Raw genomic sequence first — 19,085 nt, forward strand, 5'->3', positions numbered from 1 at the left:
CTTGCTGCGGTGTTCTGATGGATGTCTTGATGTCTGAAGATTGGATAATCTCTTTCTCAGGGCTTCTATGTGGCCTCTCAAAAAAGTCTGGAGATACTAAGATGGAGATGGTGGTGCCACAGGAAAAATAAATAGTGTGCCATTCTCTTTCCCCAAGCCAATCATGTGTATCTGTTAGCTCCTGCTTTTTTCCAGGTGTTTCTCCACCCTCTGTGCAGCCGTTTCCACTTTTTTATTATAAATATGCTGCTTATAAAGACGCCTGAGACTCGCGGTGCCTGAAGACCCTGAACAGTGGTCATTATTTGATTGAAAGTGTGTGTGGAGAACATTTCCCCAACGCTCTTTGATGTTTAGCTGCACACCAGGAAACACTGATTAGCGGTAGCATGTGTTAGCTAACACCGTCCATATGGTTCCACAGCCACTGAAGAGCGTTAAGATTCAAATGACTGGAACATTTTTTTGTCCAAGTCTGAAGTGAAAGAGGAAGAAATAAAACTATAATGAATTTTTAGCGCTTTGTGTAGATACAATAGACAGACATTCTGTTGCCATCACTTTTTTCTGTCTGTGAGGTGTTTCCTGATGCACACTTTCAGGATGTTCTTGGAAACGTTAAGCTTTATTCTGTTCCATTTACTGCTCTACTGGAGACTCAGGTCTATAATAAATATAAATATAAATGTACTATTTCTGATAATCACACAAACTTTGTATCTCGCCAAAACCCCTGGTGTAGGTGAGGTTAGGAGACCTGGGGGTGCAGTCAGCGGTCACATTCATCTCAACATTAAAAAAAGATCTACAGTTTGATTCAAAATCATCAGGTGGTTTATTTGGGCAAACGATTATTCAGAACTGTATTCAGATTAACTCTGAAACAGGAAACACAGGAAAACAAGTCTGAAAATCAACACAAAGAAAATACACAAAAGGTAAATTCAGTATTCTCAGGGGAAAAGGTAAGAGGCAGTACAGTTTAATTGAATTATTGATATTAATTGATGCTAAGCCAGACACCTGGGCAAAGCTAGCCTTAGCACACTGTGGGCAATGAGAACAGGAAACAATTTAATCCTGAGTTAGCGAACTACAATTTAATGATTTCAGATTTGTGCCAGTCGTATAAAACTACTTTTCAACAAACAAAAAATATGCAACGAGAAATTAAATGAAATTGATGGTGAAAATGGTGATGTGGTGATGTTAAACAGCGATCTTTCTCACTTTGGGGCTCTGGTACTGAGGGGTCGGTCTTTCACATGACTCAGGACTGATACGTCGTCACAGCGGGGGATTTGTTCATGTTGTGTTCACTGTTAATAAGTAACAGGTGAAAAACACAGTGTTTCCTGTCCAGGGCTGAAGACTGAATAAACCGACGTCAAAGGTGAATTAATCGTGTTTATCTCTAATCATTTGTCCTTAGATGCATTATTACTTTTCCTTCTTCAGATTATAACAAAAGGTTTGTGTTAATAGACGTTTTGCAGGAATTTGGAATGGACATTTTAAAGTTATTCTGGTCAAATGAATAAAATAACTGAAGGATTCGTTCATTTTGCTAAAATTCGATTTGAAGATCTGAGTCAGCAATATGTCTATCATTAAGACTATTGATTAGTAGCTTTTTTTATTCCATTCACTGTTTCATAAGTACAGAAATTACTGCCAAAAACACAGCATTAGCAGGACAGCTGTTTGTGCTAATTTCATACGTGGTGTTCGTCACCTAGACTTACACACATCAAAATCCAGATGTTACAGGTTTTGTAGAATGGCTTTACACAACTGTTTGAGGCTGTTATTATTTTTTCTTGCTTTTCGGACTTCCCATAAATCAATCTTTAATTTGTTCTTTAAGCCACAAAGAAGCCAATTTTACACAATCATTTTTTTCATGAATGTCACATTTTCACATCATCATCATCATCATCATCATGAAAAAATATAGAAGAGAACCTACAGATTCTGTAGAGACTGTAACTGTTAACTGTTTAAATAAACTGATGACTATAAACTCAATCAACAGAAGACAAGACACTGATTATTTCTTGCACATCTTTTGTAATTGATTAATTCGTTGAAATTGTGTAATTTTATTTAAAATGTCGATGCAAAGTGCAGAAAAATATATTCAATAGCTTTAACATGATATTTATTAGTCTTTAAAATGCAATAAGTTAAAACAGAGATTGTAAGTGTTGCTAAAGCTAAAAAATGAAGCTAAAGCAAAAAAAAAAAAATCCTGGTCCTTAAAAATAAAATATAGTGTAGTTATATTAGAATGCTGTTGTTTTATAAACTTCCTGATAACACATTTGAGTGTATAATTAAAATAATAAAAAAAAGGTGGGGGTTACTTTTTATTCCAAACTTTTTTATTTAATAAAAATTCTCAAAATAGTTTTGTTATTATTATAAAAAGACTTAATATTAATTTAAGAACTGCAATTTTCCACCACCGCAGCAGAGAGAGAGAACTGCAGACCGTATCACCAAGTCCCTGGAGCCCACTATTAAAATCTAAACCAAACACCATTAGGTTCCTCAAAGCATCCAGAAAGCAGCAGTTTCTGTATCATATCCATTCATATGATTAGCTTTAATGCTGTATTTACAGAATAGTATTTAACAGTAAATTAAAATTAACAGTATTCTCTGCACTGCAGTTCTTCAAGGCGTGTAGATATGCCTTCATATTTTTATTAAAACACATAAACGTAGGTCTCTCTGATGTCACTGCCAATCACGTTTTTGGCCGTGCATTTATAGAAGCCGTTGTCTCTGCTTGATGGGTTCTGGATGACCAGAGAACCCTGTGGGTGAATGTACCTGTTGCCGTAAAGTCGTATATGGGGGCCTGACTTGAGCTGGGTTTTATCAGGCATTTCCCAAACTATCTCTGGCTTTGGGATTCCGATGGCCAAACAGTCAAGCTTGATCGCATGTCCTGATCTACTATAAGTGACTGCAGAAGGTCCGGAGGTAATGCGCGGTGGATATGCGATCACGATCACCGCAACGGTCATGGACGAGACTCCGTGCTCGTTGGCAGAATTACAGCGGTATGTTCCCCTATCGTAGACTGAAGCCTGCTGGACTGTTAAGGTGCCATTGTTAAAAATGACATATCTTCCCGTTTTCCACGGCCTAGCGAGGATTTCTCCATTTGGTAGAGTCCAGGTAAGCTTGGGATTCGGGTTTCCGCTTGACAGACAGTTCAGCTGAAGGTTCTCACCATTGATAATGCTGACCAATGAGGTGTACTTGCTTTGGATGATGGGTTTCTGGTTGGACTCCAGAGTCACTGTCCTCTCAACTGAACCTGCACGGTTACGTCCTACACAGCGGTAAATCCCTGCTTCTGAATCAGAAGGCTCTCTAATGACCAAAGCGCCATCAGGGAGATGTTCAAAATGGAAATTGCTTGTTCCGCTCGATAGGATTGTTCCATTGGGAAGGAACCAAGTGATTTCAGGATGGGGCTTTCCCTCCATGGAGCAGTTAAGGATCACAGAAACTCCGCTGGTGATTCGGACTGTCTCTGTGGCTATGCTTTTGAGCTTTGGTTTCTCAGCCTGCTCTGTAACATGAAGATGTACCTGCAGTCTGGCCTCACCTGCCTCATTGCGAGCTACACAGAGCAGCTGAGCAGAGTCACTTTTGTGCAAGTTGCGGATATCAAGAGTACCATTGCGATGGACCACGACCCTGTCGCTGTAGTAGGGAGCTGGAAGCACAACATTCTTAGGCATTATCCACATGACTTGGGGATACAGTGTTCCTTCAGCTTTGCAGTGCAGGAGCACTCGCTGGTCCTTCTCAGCGGTCTCTTCTGCTCTCGTCATGGGAAGTTTTGCTCCATTAATGATGGGCACTGAAGTCACAACGTGCACGCTAACCACCTTCTTGTCCAAACCGGCTGTATTTTTAGCCAAGCATGTGTAGTTTCCACTGTCCAAACGGTGGACATTGTGGATTTCAAGACTCCCATCTGTGATAAGACGGTATTTATTTGATGCTAGTAGAGTTACGATGTGGTTGTTTGGGGAAAACCATGTTATTGTTGGTGAAGGTTGTCCTTTTGCCTGACAAGTAAGTGATACCGTTTCCCCATGGGGCACTCTGATCACCTCAAAAGTGCTGTTGTGTATAGTCGGTGCAGCAGCCACAACTCTAATACGGATCTTCATTTCATCTTTGCCAATCTGATTCTCAGCATAGCATGTATAATCTCCTTCCTCCTTCATACCCACATCATTGAAATACAGGGTTCCGTTGTCAAAGACGACGTACCTCTTCGTGCGCCCTCCGCTGCCATCGGACTGAATGACACTGTTAACCATGGTGCCGTCTGGAAGACTCCATTTGATCTCAGGGTTGGGGAGACCTGATGCCACACAGTCCACCTTCAGATCTCCTCCGTAAAGAATTTTGTGATTATTTAACTGTTTCTGCTCGATTCTGGCGGCTTTCATTCGGACATTCACTTTCAGGAGAACAAAATCATCTCCGTCTTTATTTCTGGCCAGACAGAGGTAGTCTCCATGGTCCTTTTCTGTTACTGATTTAATAATGAGACTGCCATTACTGAAGACTTTTATTCTCTGATCGAAGCTGGAAAGAAGAAAGAAAGGAAACATCAGATTCTTTTAAAGTGTAATAATGATTAGTGAGTAATGGTATGGTGTTAATAAAAGTGTGACTATGAAGTGATATCATGAAGTTTGGAGGCTAATGGTGTAACTGGTGCTGTTCTGACCCACATGCATTTTCCACGTCTACAATTTCATCACAGACAGCAGGTTAGAAGAAAGAGCAAAGGTGACATTCTGCGTGAAACTGGGCAAATCTGCCGAAGAGACGTTTGACATATGGCGACACTGCAAGGATTTCCAGGACACATTCCAGACGAACACTGGGGGCGCGGTATTGCTGTGCAAGGGGACTATTTTGTAGGTGATCATGTGGAAACGTAGACAAATAAAGTAAACTTGTAAAACTAAGGGAGTCTCGAAACTTTTTGATACCACTTTAGAGTTGTTGTCATGTAAATGTCTACTACTACTTCAAAACAGCATGAGATTTTATTCTCTAATTTTCTTCTGTACTCCAACCTAAAATCACATGGGCTTTAACAAAACCACAGATGAAACATTGGTCTTTGAGAAAAGACCAGCACCGGCCATCAGTCAGCGCAGCAGACACTGAAGTCAAGCCCACGTCAAGCTTTAACAACTAGCATACCTCAGTAAGACTCTCTTTTGCTTGATTTCTGAACAGTTCTTCATGGGTTAATTAGACATCATTTTTGCCTCACAAAAACAAAAGATCAGACCTTTTGCCAAACATGTTGAGGTCAGTTAGATGCAGATTTGTTAATGGAAAGAATCTTTTTTTTTTTTTTTTTACGTATGCCAGTTTTATTCGCTGATCTACATACTTCAGATTGTAATCTCGATATGTAATGTACATCATATCATATAATATGAAAATACGCAGATGTTAATTTCCCACTGACCTGAATCCAAAATCACTCACTTCCTGCTTCCTGGCCAAACGTGCGAACGATACGCTCAGCTGCTGACAGACCGAAAACAGACTTCACAGCTCTACTGTTTTTATTCAAGTGCTAGTTTGTGTTAGAATTCAAAGAACAAGAATAATATACTGAAAACAAAACCTATCAATAGTGTATCTTTAGGACCTGTCACCTCAAGGGCACATAAATGAGTAGAGAAGTCTGGAGAATCCCAACCATGTTTCAGGGGCAGTGTCAAAGATTAAATGTGGCTTATCGTTTATCTTTCAGACTTATATAACTGATGTTATCTTTGTCTCGGTCTCTCTGTGAAGCTAGCGAGCTAACAAGTGTGTAAGGTTCTGTTTAAGGAAACATCTGATGCACAATTTATGGATTGTTGAATTTATTGATGAGTTTTGTTGTTCAACTGATACACATTAAATCTTCTTTCGATCCCCTTCACTGAAACCTGGACGAACTCGTGCACTCTGTTCAAATCTGAACATAACTCCAGGAATTATGAGCTTGGACTAGACTACTTAGTCAGCTGTCTAGAGCAAAAATGGAGGCGTTTTCTCTGTAATCTGCAACAGATGGTGCATTGAGCTCCAAAATCTGCTCATCACATCGGGAACCTGTAATTGCAACTCTTTAATCTGTGTGCAAAATCTTCTACAACTACTGTCATCTACATCGATGACACTGCACTGACCCAAGGTAAATATCACTGGATTAAACGACGATCTCTGTGCACTTGAAACATCCACCAAAAATGAGCAGAACCAGGTTCTTCCACTGTAGGTGTAGTGCCACTAGTTTGCAATAGTTCATTTAAACCGGTCAACAACAAATCAACAACAAATTTCCCTCTAAAACAACATTCTACAGCAATATTTAACTGTATAAACACAAATTAAATAAGCGATAAAATGCTGGGAAATTAGCAAAGCTTCTGAAGCTTTATTTATCTTAGTAACGTCCCTCGACACGTCTACTAACAGTTTTTGCATCTAACAACAATTAGGAACTCATCGTAAACTAAAGTTGCGAGTGGGAACTGAAGGAATGCTGGACCACACACTCTATAAAACGTATACACACCAAGCGGATTTGTTGCTCAATTACATCATACATAATTTGCACAAACTTGAGAAAGTCATACTTTTGCTTCGTTGCACAAACAGAACATAAATGCGTGTCTGTCACTATGTCACCTGTAAACATGAATTTATGGTCACACGCTCATCTCAATGACGTACCTGAAATGTGCATCTACGAGTTTTTTGGCTGGTGTTTTCCACACGATTTTGGGTTCAGGGCTTCCTGAAGCATTGCAGTCTAACTTCAGATAGCTGCCATAACTGACATCAGTACTTAGAGGTGATGTAAAGGTGATTTTAGCTGTAGAGAAAATCCGCTTCACTTTCACATTCACACTCCTCTTAGCCACACCTACGGCATTTACAGCAACACACTCGTAGGTACCGGAGTCTTTTTCTGTAGGGTTACGGATGTATAGCGTCCCATTGGGAAATACAAAGAGATTTCCATTGATGTACTGGGAAGGGCGGATTTGCATGCCAGCAAAGGTGATCCAGCGGATTACTGGATATGGGGCTCCTTTAGCACTGCAGTGGATGTACAGGGTCTTACCCTCAGAAACGGTTTGGTTCTCCTGTCGCCGTTGCTGGATTATCGGTGGAAGGGCAGTGACGTGAAGGCGGATTGATATCGCTGCAGCTCCCGCCACGTTACTGGCAATGCATTTATAGATTCCAGTGTCTAGATAGCTAGTCTGCTCCATATGCAGTGTGCCATTGCTAAACAGCATCAGCCTTTGCTCCCTACTGCTAACTGCTTGCACCACCGTCTGGTTAGGAAGCACCCAGCTTATCTTGGGACGTGGAAGACCTTGTGCTTGACACTCGAGGTTGACACGGTCCCCCATGTACACCATCATATCATGTTGCAATGGGAGCAGGATTTTTGGTATTTGTGTCAGAACTATCAAGGTAACTACCATCCTATCGGTACCATATTGAGTCAGAGCAGTGCAGAGATACTGGCCATGATCCTGGAGCTGAACATTGCGGATGACTAACGTTCCATTGGGCTGGACCTCAAATCGCTGGATCTTGGTATTTGCTGACATAAGAGCCCCTGAAAATCAGAAATAGAAAAAGAAGAAGAACTCATGTCCATCAATATGAAAGTAATCTGTTGAAGTAATCAGGTTCTGTAAAACACTGCATCTGTAACACTAAATAACTGTCCCAAACGAGTCGTTCTGGGATTCTCTCTGTGTCACTATGAAGAAACACAAGGTGAACACATGTTCTTTGGACATCATGGGCCAGTAGAGAATATTAATGGCTTCTGCTTTTTATGCAGACGCAAGTCTCCATGGCTTGTGTCCAGCTGTGGCTCAGCATGAAATATACTGTTATTAAAAAAATAGGTTTACTTCTGGAAGACAGACCAACAGACCCAAAATAAGTCATTTAAATGATAGTAATTAATACATTGTTTATACTTTATTAAAATGCTGAAGAAATTAGTAGTGATGTGTGTTTATTTGTACCTGTAGAGATTTTGGTCCAGGTAAGAAAAGGTTTAGGTTCCCCCACAGAATTGCACGGAAACTGCACATCTGTTTCAGCATTCACAGCGACTGTGGTGAGATTATCGCTGGTGATTCTGGGCTTTGCTCTCAGTACAGGAACATATGGTGGCTGAGGAAGAGCGTCATTCCTGCCAGTGTGCTGGTGAGGAGTGTGTACACCTGTCTGCATTCTGCCAACAGACTTTGCAGATGGTGTTGGAGTTGTAATTGTGGTCTGAGTGAAGGTTGTAAAAGTTATAGGTGTTGATCTTGATGTTATTGTTCCAACTGCTCTGATGTCCACTGATGGATTTGTATCTGAAGGTGTTTTCTGGATGATAAATGGGTGTCTCTGATTGGGAAATTTATGCAGAAAGGTTTTTCCATGATTCAGATCAGGAATGTGGTTTGTTGGAGGATTTTTTGAGTGAAATGGAATTCTGTTATCTGCTGTCGGAATACTGTGCTTTAAAGACGTTGTTTTTTCTAAACCAGTGGTTGTAATTGGAGCATTAAATCCAGACTCCGTGGTTGTTATTGAGGGTGTTGTGGTCGTTGTTGTTGCTGTTGTGAGAAGTTTTGCTGTTATTAGACTATCGTATTTAGAGGTTGGTGGTGTCATTGTTGACACAGATGTTGTTGAAATGATACCAGAAGTCTTGCTTGTGTTCGGCGACAGCAACTCTGCATCTCCCACCTCTGGGCCTGGAGCCCTAATGGGAGAAACAGAATTGTATTTCTCCAGAACAGGCTGGAGGGTTGTGGTTTTAAACCCAGTTTGGTTAAATTTCATGGAAGAATCAGAAAGAGAATTCTTTAGAAAATCTCCAGCTTTAGAAGTGCCTTCATGTGGGAGTGTAACTGTGGGTGGAAATGGTTTGACTGGGGCAGTTACAGGTTTGACAGATTGCTGTGTGGACTTGAGGTTGTGCAGACTACTGGAGTCAGGACTCATGTCATCTTCAGTGACAGACATCTGAGATGGTTTTAGGGCTGAATGTCTGGTCATGAACTCCCCTTGAGTCGCTGCAAGAGTTTCATAATCTGCTTCTGGCTGAGCCGTAAAAGCAACGTGGTAATTTATCCAGAGCTCTTTAGAGAATGTCTGCATGTTTTGCCAACTCTCTTTGGTTGTGTCTTTATTTGCTGTCTGAGATGTGATCACAGTCATTCCTGCTGGTGTAACGTGGAGTGCGTGGTGTAATCCATATTGGACACTTTGACTTGGTTCGGTAGTCTGGAGTGTGGAAAATTCATCTGTCTCCAATTTGTTGTCAAGTGGATTGATTTTGTCTGCTAACAGCAAGATGTTTGTTTGATAATGATCATTACGATTGTTGTCTCTTAGGGATTTCAGGTATTGGGAAGAAGTAATGGATGCAGCAGTGGAATAGGCAGATGTTCCTGCTGTTAATGTGGCAGATGTTGTTGCAGTGATTGATTGGTTGGGTGTTCCAGTGGTCTTGGGTGTTGTAAATAACTGTGATCTGTTAGTGATTAGGGGCGAAGATGGCCTTAGTCTTAATCGGTTGATTCGTCCCCTGTTTCCAAACCGCCTCCTAGAGTTCCAAGGGGTTCTGGTATATGGATGAGAAGGAGCTCTCTGCTTTATAATGTTATCTGAAATGTTTTTGGTAGTCTCTACTGTACTGTGTATAATCCACTGTGCACCATCTTTTTCACTTGTTGGATAGGATTCGTCGAGATCAGTAGACATCAGTGAGATTCCTAGCTCGTTCTTTAACTCGAAATTGGGAGCAGCTGGACTATTTTCCAAATGGTTTTGTTGTCTTTCTTCTTGATATGAAGTGCTGGTAGTTAAAGCATTTAAATGGTTTCTCTCCAGGATATTTATCTCAGTGATAAGATAATTAGTTACAGCTGTGGATTTTGCAGGTCTCACTGTCACTTCATCTGATCTAACGCTTGATTCAGGAGCAGTTATTTGGTGCAGCAGTGAAGGAGATGTGACTGTGAGGATATTATGATTTTCAGACGTGATAATGACATTTGACTCTTCCTTCAGTAGGTACACATCATCTGGAGAAGATCCCTCTATGTTATTGTGAGATTCTGGACCTACAGTCTGAACCCTTTCTACTGTAACACCTGGGTAAGAGCTCAGTGTTGTGGTATTTTGAACTGTTTTCTCACGGATTTTGGCCAAAAGATCAGCCCATCTCTGTGGATCAATTTTGCTCTTCGATTTGTTTATTTTTCTTCTGTTCACAAAAACATCTTTCCTTTGTTGTCCATTTAAAACTTTCTTAATTGGCTTCCTGTGGCCTGGAAAATGTCTCTGCACATTCCGCCCTTGATAGACTCGGGACCTCCACTGTGGTCCCCTCTTTTGATTCGTAAACCGTCTATTTGACAGCATTCTCTTCTGGTCAGTATCATCACCTGATGACTCCTCCGTATCTTCTAAAAATGCGCTGACCTTTGTGGACACACCAGCCGCAGACAGAGGCCTCATGGGATACCGTCGGAGAGGCTGCGTTCCTTGCCGTCTCGTAACAGTGAGCTTTGCTGAAACGGTGTCCTCACCATGCTGATTCAGTGCCACACATTTGTAATTTCCATTATCATCAGGTCTGCACTGAGGAATGAAGAGCGTTCCATTGGAGAAGATAAAACCTTTAGAAGAGTTTGCGTGGGCGCTCAATATACTGTCATCTGGAAAAATCCAGTTCACATCGGCATCTGGTGATGCTGTGGTATTGCAAGGCAAATAAACAGATTCCCCAGCAAACTTCTCGAAACTTGCAATCATGACCTCTGCATCTGCGAGGGGTCTGGAGGATTCAACAACTGATAAACGAAACGGAAGAACATCTACGTCTCCCAGAACTTCAGCAATACAGTAATATACGCCGGAGTTTGAATGATCCACTGCTTTGATAAGAAGTTTTCCCGTACTTAAAACAGACCGATGGTTGTTTGTGCTACTGGAGGATGCCCTGACCTTCGAGCCATCCGGTAACATCCAGTGAATGCTCGGAGCTCCAGAACTCACTACTTTGCAGTCCATCTCAATCATACCACCCACCACTGAACTAAAGGTCGTTTGGGTGGCATTGTTGTGTTTGATCATAACCCACGATCTCTTTTGCCACCTTGCCTGCTCACTATCTGTGGTGGAAGACATCTGAGTTGTAAAAATAAGCTTCACAGTCTTGAAGGTGGAGTAGGGCCTGTTCAGCTGTATGTTCACGAATGACTGCATGAGCCAGGATGGATGTGAGAGAACATTCGCTCGGACTCCTGTGTAATAGTGTGCGTCTCTCTCAATGTCCTGTTTGTATCTGTAGCTCAGTTTAGGCTCTTTACTTAACATGATCTCCCTGCGCAGGTGCAGAACGACCTCGCTGTAGTATGCAAGCAGTCTCCATAAGTTGGTATACTTCTCCCTGTCCATTGGGCATTCAAGGTCCACAGAGAGAGTCATGTTAGCAGCGATCTGCAAACTCTCAGTGTAATTCCACCTGATTTCTGCAGACTCCCTCGGCTGTACAACCTGGCAGGTCAAATCCGCAGTGGTTCCATGTTCATCTGACAGGTTCAGCGTGATGTTTCCTATTGGTGGCTTGAAGTCTTCCAGAGAAAGAAGCTCGCTGAGGTGTTCCTCATGAGAAATGTCCTTTCCTGGAGAGTTGCTAATAACCGGTCCAGTGCATCGGAAATCCACACCGGGTTCAGATAATTGTTTTCCTCTCAGATGCTGTGGTGAGGAACACACTGGACAAACCTGAACTTTAGCATGTGCTTTATCCCTCTTGCATTTCATAACACCTGAAAATACATTTCAAAAAAGACTTTCCTGGATGCAGTTCATATATTATATATATTTTCATATGGAATATAAGAATTGCTCTTTTTTTCACTTCACCTGAATGGCGAGTCGTCCAATCCTGAAGCCAGTCCAGCCTACAGTCGCAGGTCCAGGGGTTTCCATACAGAAAAAGGTTCTCCATATGAGGCATGTTTCTCAGCATTTCTCTCGGCAGGGACGTTAGATAATTGTCCGCCAGGTACAGGTGTTTGATAGTGGACACAGGGAAATAATTTAACAAGGAGAACGTGCTAAAGGTAGAAGGATGAAGCTTCTGCAGACGGTTCCCTTCGAGATGAAGCAGACGGAGTGATGTCATCCCTCTGAAGGCATCAGGATGGATAAATTCGATGTGGTTGTTGTCCAGGTGCAGCCTTACGAGGTGCGTGAGACCAGACAGACTGTATCCTGTGATCACTTTCACTTTATTATAACTCATTTTCAGAATCTGCAAGAAATATTCAGGGGGATTTTTAGGCAGTGATGATGATTAGAAGTGAAAAATGATCTAATCACATTTTCTCAGATTCAGACAGGATTTGGTTCCATGAGGATTTATAAGGATCAGTTTTCCTGTCCATGACTTTTTCCCCTTCAAACATTAACTGCATCCTTCTCTGTGATTCATGACCTGAAGTCAGAAAGCTATAATAACTTAATCTTGAGTTATTATTATTATTATTATTATTATTATCTGTTCACTTACAGAAAAAACACCAAATATTCCACATGAGCTTGTGATGTTTCTGAAGTGTGATCATTCGACATCAGCAATAAATCGTGCACCATGTTCATTTAATCCAGTGTTTAGAAGAAAAGATCAAAGAAACAAACTGTATTTAATTAATAATTATGTCAAAAATCATGTGAAAATAAATATAAATCATTCAAATTATCAGATTTTAAAATGTGCTTAAAAATAAATCATTTTAAAAATCACAAAATAATAATATCTTAAAGAATCATAAGATAAAATAAAATGTGAAATGGAATTAAATATATAAATAATTTAAATAAAAACAAACTTTTGTATTGTTTCAAAATCATGTGTAGAGAAAACAAATGAAAAAAATCAACCGAAAACGAGCTTTCCAGAATGATCTCATTTTATAAAAATCTCTTTTCAATGAACAAACTAAAAAACAAAACGTTCACCTGTAACGAAATCAGGTCTCGAAAAACTCCGTCTGGGATTTGATGGATGTTGTTCCCGTGCATCATCAGAAGCTCCAGTTTCCTGAGTTCTGCTAAAGATTCCTGATCAAGTCGAAGGATGCTGTTAAACCTGTTAACACAAACACAACACAGTGTAGGAAAACCTTTAGTGAAATTAAACACACAACACAGTAACAATCGCACTTCCATCTTACACACTTCATCCAGAACAGCAGCCTTCTCTAAGTGTAGTTACTCTGCCTGCATCATAGGTGGCGCTCAACTAGGGTTACACTAGGCTTATTATTATTATTATTATTATTATTATTATAGACATTTTTTTATTAGAAATTAATTTGCAACTTTAATCAACTTTTATAACTATAGAACTTTTGTTCATGCTACAAAATTAAATGTAACTTAAAATGGATAAAAAGCACAACATGGCATCGTTTGCTAGATGATAAATTATAAATTGCTGTTGTATGAGAAGAATAAACCACATCGAGTCGTACGTTTAGAGGAAATGAATCAGTGGTTAAATGTTACTCTATACGACGCTGGTCTCTAGCAGACCCCCTGGTCCTGGATCAGTCTCCTGAATCTGCACACCATCAATGCTTTTCTTCTTTTGTTCCTCAGCTGGACTCGTCACTGTTGCACTGCACTTACCCGAGATTCATGCGCTGAACTGCTCTGTGTATTCCCGAGGGGACGAGGGTGAGAGAGCGGAAGGTGCAGTGAACTTCAGAAGGAACGTAGCAGGTGCAGGGATGAGGACACGGCACGGCAGCATCGGGAAACACGAGGAGTAACGTCAGAGTCACCAACACACTCCATCTCAGGACCTCCATCCTCCTCCTCCGTCCCTCTGAGGACTTCATGTGGAACACTGTGAGGGGAAGCAGAAGAAGTCCAGCCGGTGGAGACAGTCAGGGATGTGCAGGATTTATGATGTATTTCAATATAAAACAGGATTCAGTCATTTGTATTTGAGTGTTGATGAAAATAACTTCATGTTTTGTATCTAAATATTTTGGTGTTTTGTAGTTTTGTAGTTTTAAAAGACTGTAAAATACTTTGTAAGAATTTCTACATGATGACATCATAAAGATGTGGCCTCTGATTGGTTCCTGCTGAGTATTTTGCTCAGACTTGTTGAGATCAGAACAGAAAATTGATCCATATAGAAGAAGGTGGTGAAGGTCAGAAACCTGCAGGCTGCCAGCTTTCAGATACGTGTCCAATGATTAATAAATAAATATTTAATTACTGAATATTGAACCGTAATTGAATGAATTGTTTAGTAGATCATGATGTTGCAGACCACCGCATGAACGACTGCTGACACATAATATATTATTATTCATTATTAACAATCAAATGAATAATTGGTTAGAAACGAGTTGCTACAGGTGAATGCAGGTTCCTTCAGTCGTCTTCTTCTGAATGAGATGTTTGTTACTGATGGTGAAGCAGCTCTTCATCACCAAACACCAAGTCACTCAATTAGGATACAATAATGAGTCTTTTACAAACTGTTTAACATGAAACTCTTTAAAACGGACCTTCATGTGGAGATGTTGTATATGTTGATCACTGGGATGTTTATGTGAAGATTTGATCTGTTAACTGGTTGCATGTGTCAGATTTATCACGTGACTCCGCCTGAGAAAAGCTGCTGCTATCAAACATTGTTTTCTGAATCAACCGAGTCGCTGTGATGTGAAGAACAGATCAAACAGACGAGTGATGGAAGGATTACGAAGAGATTTCATTCCTTGTAAAAGTATTTTTTAGTATTTTTAAACTACAGAATGCATTTAAAGTTAAGAGATTTGGTATTTTATTTTAAGGTATATTTTGATGGAGCTTTGATGCCCAACCCTGAAGGCAGTGTGATGCTCCTGGTGATGAAACCTTTGGTTCTGGTGTTTATGTTCATGTGGATGTTACTGTAACACATATAATCTACATAAACACTGTTCCAGACTCCCTGAGTTACACTTCATTATTATTCTCTAATGTTCACTTTCAGCAGGATCATAAAGCAGTCATGAGGATAAACATAAACATCAACATCAAGAGCGATCAAGCCATTTACACAAGTCCAATCACACAAGTCTAATCAGACAAATCCAATCACACAAGTCTAATAACACAAGTCCAATCACACAAGTCTAATAACACAAGTCCAATCACACAAGTCCAATCACACAAGTCTAATCACACAAGTTCAATCACACAAGTCCAATCACACAAGTCTAATCAGAGTTTTAATTGGTCAATCAATAAACCTGAAACTTACTCACCTACTCAGACAGACAGACAGACAGACAGACAGACAGACAGACAGATAGATAGATAGATAGATAGATTAAGAGTAATGTACCTGTATGCTGATGCAGTGAATCAGTTCTGCTGTCCACAGTTAGAGCTGAACTTCTTCATGATCCCACACTCTTTCACTCATCCTCTGCTTCTCTCCTCTATTCTATTCTCCTGCAGCAGACATTTATAATAAACTCATAAAGCTGTACTCCTCACAGTGTCAGAGCGACGTGTGTGCGTGTGGCGTGTGTATGCGTGTGTGTGTGTGTGTGTGTGTGTGTGTGTGTCACTGCTCGGAGAAATCACAGACGTAATAAAAGGGAAAAGTCTATAAAGCTATAAAGAGATCACTTTGATCAGATGAGATCAGACTCCGCAGAAGTTGTCCTGGAGCGCGTGCGTGAACTGAGCCGTGGACGGAGGGGCTCGCGCGCGCTGAGACGGCACAGGGGCGCGCGTGCGTCTGTCCGTTCCGACGCGTGATCGCCGCGCGCGCCTGCTCCGAGGAACTCTGTCTGAGACTTGAGGAGACCTGCAGCTGCTTCACACCGAGCTGGAGAAAAAAAAAGGAAAGAAGAGAAAAGCAAAAGGAGGAGGAGCAATGATGAAGGTGTCCATCTGCTCCTTCTCAAACACAAACACATTTAATACACAAACTAAATATTCCACAGTTATTCTATATAATCTGAGTTCTGGATTGTGATTGGTCAGAAGGTGTTGATTAGTAGTGAAGGTTTATATTAATGTTCTCCAGCATGTTCTCAGCAGGACGTGTTCAGTGTGTGCTACATGTCATTACTGATGAATTCAGAAGAAAAGAGTTTCTACAAGAAGATGTGCAGTGATGGACAAAGTGTTCAATTAAAATAGAGATAAACTTTCACTTCAGTAAAATTACAAAAGTTTTTGCTTTTAAATGTACTGAGTATCTGCAGTCCTGTGATTTATTATTATTATTATTATTATTATTATTATTATTATTAATGTTCCTATTATCATTTTATCACAAGATTCTTTAATTCTCTTCTCTTCTCTTCTCTTCTGGAGTTTCTTCATCATTTGTTCCTCTCTAAATGTTCTGCTTGATGTTGAACTGATGCTGAACTGTATGTTGGTGATCAGTAGATGCACCGAGCGCCGATCAGAACACGTGTAAAACAGAGCGTGCGCTCGATCCTGATTGGTGACTCGCTGCGTGTTTGAGCAGTTATTCCACCAGGTTATGACACTGATGCCATGTTCCTTCATTCTGTTCCTCATTCTCATCCAGAACCACAAGCTGCACTGTTGGGCCCTCGAGCCAGGCCCCTGCTGCTCTGGATAGTGATAAAAGTCTTCTGCTGAATGCTATAAATGCGAAAGTAAATGTGTGTAATTTATGCATGAGGAAGAAAAGGATCTTGTGGATTGATCAGGTCAGGGATCAGGGTTTAGGGTTTAGGGATCAGGGATCAGGGATCCAGTGCTGATTGTTTCAGCTGTGCAGCTCTGAGTTCCAACCGAACAACTGTTCTAGCAGCTAAAAATAAAAAACACCAAAATAAAAAGATGTAAATAGTTGGAATTGTTGTGGCGCAAGTCAAAAGAAACCATTTTACGATGAAAACCATCTCACAGGGTTTAGAACACATTCCTCAGAGAAGAACCAGACTGTGATTACACGTCTCACTGGGACAAACGTGCATTAAAAGTGCAGTAGGTACAATTTATTGTTAAAAAAGTTCCACCAAAGGAACCTACAACAAAGCATCTCAGAATGAGGGACAGGAGACAGAGACAAACCCAAACAGCATTCCGGAGCTGATGCCAGATTCCCAGACCGTTTTCCCAATCAGAAGTTCCTGCTGTAATGCTGTGTGTTTATTATAGTGTTCTACACATCTCTCACACCATTAGTACATTCATTTTGTGTTATTGTGGAATCCGAGACCTCAGGAACCGGAGAGGAACCGTGTCCAGCCTCAGGACTCGTTTCTGAAATACACAAGTAGAAACTATTAATATTATTTAACAATAAATATCATTAACAATCATCATTATTATTTTAGAAGGATAGCTTAGGGTACATGCTCCTCTGATAAGAAAGTCCATTTGCATGTCGAGAGTGTGTAAATGTTCTGCAATGTTCTGCTGTGAGACTCCTGAAACAGCCATGAAAGCTCTCCAGATCCCAATTTCAGAGTGACGTCACACCAAAACTGGTGACTTGCATCATAAACTTGAATACCACAGGACCAGGACCTGATCCAAACCCGATCTAAACCCGGTCTTAACCAGAACTAAAGAAAGGGAAAAGAAATATAGGCCTGTTTACGGCGTTGGAGATCTGAGTGGCGCACGGCATAAAGCGCTTCCTATCCAATAAAACTCATGAGGACGTGTGTAAATCTTCATTTTTAGATCCGTTATTTACAATAATATAAAACATCTGGACGGAAACTTTAAGAGCAGTGTTACATCATAAACAGAAAGTCTGCATGTTTATTAACAAAGTAAAAAAAACCTGAAGCAAATAAACACACATGAACTGAGAGCTGAGCGTGAACAAAACTACACAACGTGCAAAAACACAAGGAGAATAAACACTGCCGTGACCCAGGAGATTAAATACCTGTGTTAATTACCAGTCTACATGAAAAAGAGGTGATATGGGGCATGAGGTGCAGGGGCTCATGGGAAACGTAGTCCTTGTTTACTTTTATTAAATCATATAATAAATAATAATATTTTAATTGCTGGTGTTGATGAAAAGTGGACGTTTTCCTTTAGTTCACAAGTAGACACTGAATTCTCAGTAACTTCATCCTCTGTGAGTGTGTGTGTGTGTGTGTGTGTGTTTTCTTTCCTCATGTTGGTGTAAGGACGGACTCTGAGCTTCTGGTATGTCACTAACATTCACAAAGCAAAACTCATGAGGAATTAGAGAAGAAAAAGATGTTTTTGGTCTTAAGGAATGGAAAGAGAACACACACACACACACACACACACACACACACACACACACACACACACACACACACACAAAGCATGTACTTAAGTAAAATACACACAGTAAAATGTGACTCCAGTAAAAGTAAAAGTTTCCTTTTAAATCTTCTGTAAGTAAAAGTAGAAAAGTTTTTGCCTTCACATGTATCTAATAAATCGTAGTGCTCTGGATACTTAATGTTCTTATGATCATTTTTATCACAAGATTCTTCACTGAATCACCTCAGTTTCTGTGTAAAGACTTGAATGTGACTCTCAGCACACTGATCTATTAATAGAATGAGATTAACGACTCAAACACTGATTTCTGTTACAATCATCATGAACACAAAACCTTCTGCATATCTACTTCAGTAAAAACGTGTAAATGAGGTCACGTGTGTGGTGTCGAGTTCGAGTCTGGAGTTTTCTTCATCATTTCTCGATGTTGAACTGATGCTGAACTGGATGTTTGTGCTGAACAGACTGGTGATGGAGCTTCAGGTCTGAAGGACGTCAGAATGAACCACACCACGACCCAACGTCTCCTTCATAATTAGATTCAGAACTTCTGTACTTTTACTGAAGTGAAAGTTTAAATGGACACTTTTACTTTACTTTAACTCGACTACACGCTTTGTGTTCTTCATCACCACTGCTGAAACCTC

At 40.5% G+C, this 19,085-nt stretch overlaps 1 protein-coding gene across 2 annotated transcripts; it reads right to left on the reverse strand.

The window, feature by feature from the left end:
• Nucleotides 1-828: 828 nt before the first annotated feature.
• On the reverse strand, nucleotides 829-16,018 carry LOC124379357 (matrix-remodeling-associated protein 5-like). 2 transcript variants are annotated; one of them, XM_046839686.1, is made up of 8 exons: nucleotides 15,802-16,018; nucleotides 15,512-15,621; nucleotides 13,792-14,011; nucleotides 13,120-13,249; nucleotides 12,022-12,412; nucleotides 8,112-11,924; nucleotides 6,790-7,690; nucleotides 829-4,623 (listed from the first exon to the last, which is right to left on the reverse strand). In XM_046839686.1, exons 3-8 carry the CDS (start codon nucleotides 14,001-14,003, stop codon nucleotides 2,712-2,714), a joined length of 7,359 nt encoding a protein of 2,452 aa, XP_046695642.1. In that variant the 5' UTR covers nucleotides 14,004-14,011; nucleotides 15,512-15,621; nucleotides 15,802-16,018; the 3' UTR covers nucleotides 829-2,711. The 2 variants fall into 2 exon arrangements, with proteins under 2 accessions (XP_046695642.1, XP_046695633.1); XM_046839677.1 differs by having other exon boundaries at nucleotides 15,512-16,018.
• Nucleotides 16,019-19,085: the final 3,067 nt, after the last annotated feature.

The sequence above is a fragment of the Silurus meridionalis genome, chromosome 3 (assembly GCF_014805685.1).
Source record: "Silurus meridionalis isolate SWU-2019-XX chromosome 3, ASM1480568v1, whole genome shotgun sequence".
In the NCBI taxonomy this organism is placed as follows: domain Eukaryota; kingdom Metazoa; phylum Chordata; class Actinopteri; order Siluriformes; family Siluridae; genus Silurus; species Silurus meridionalis.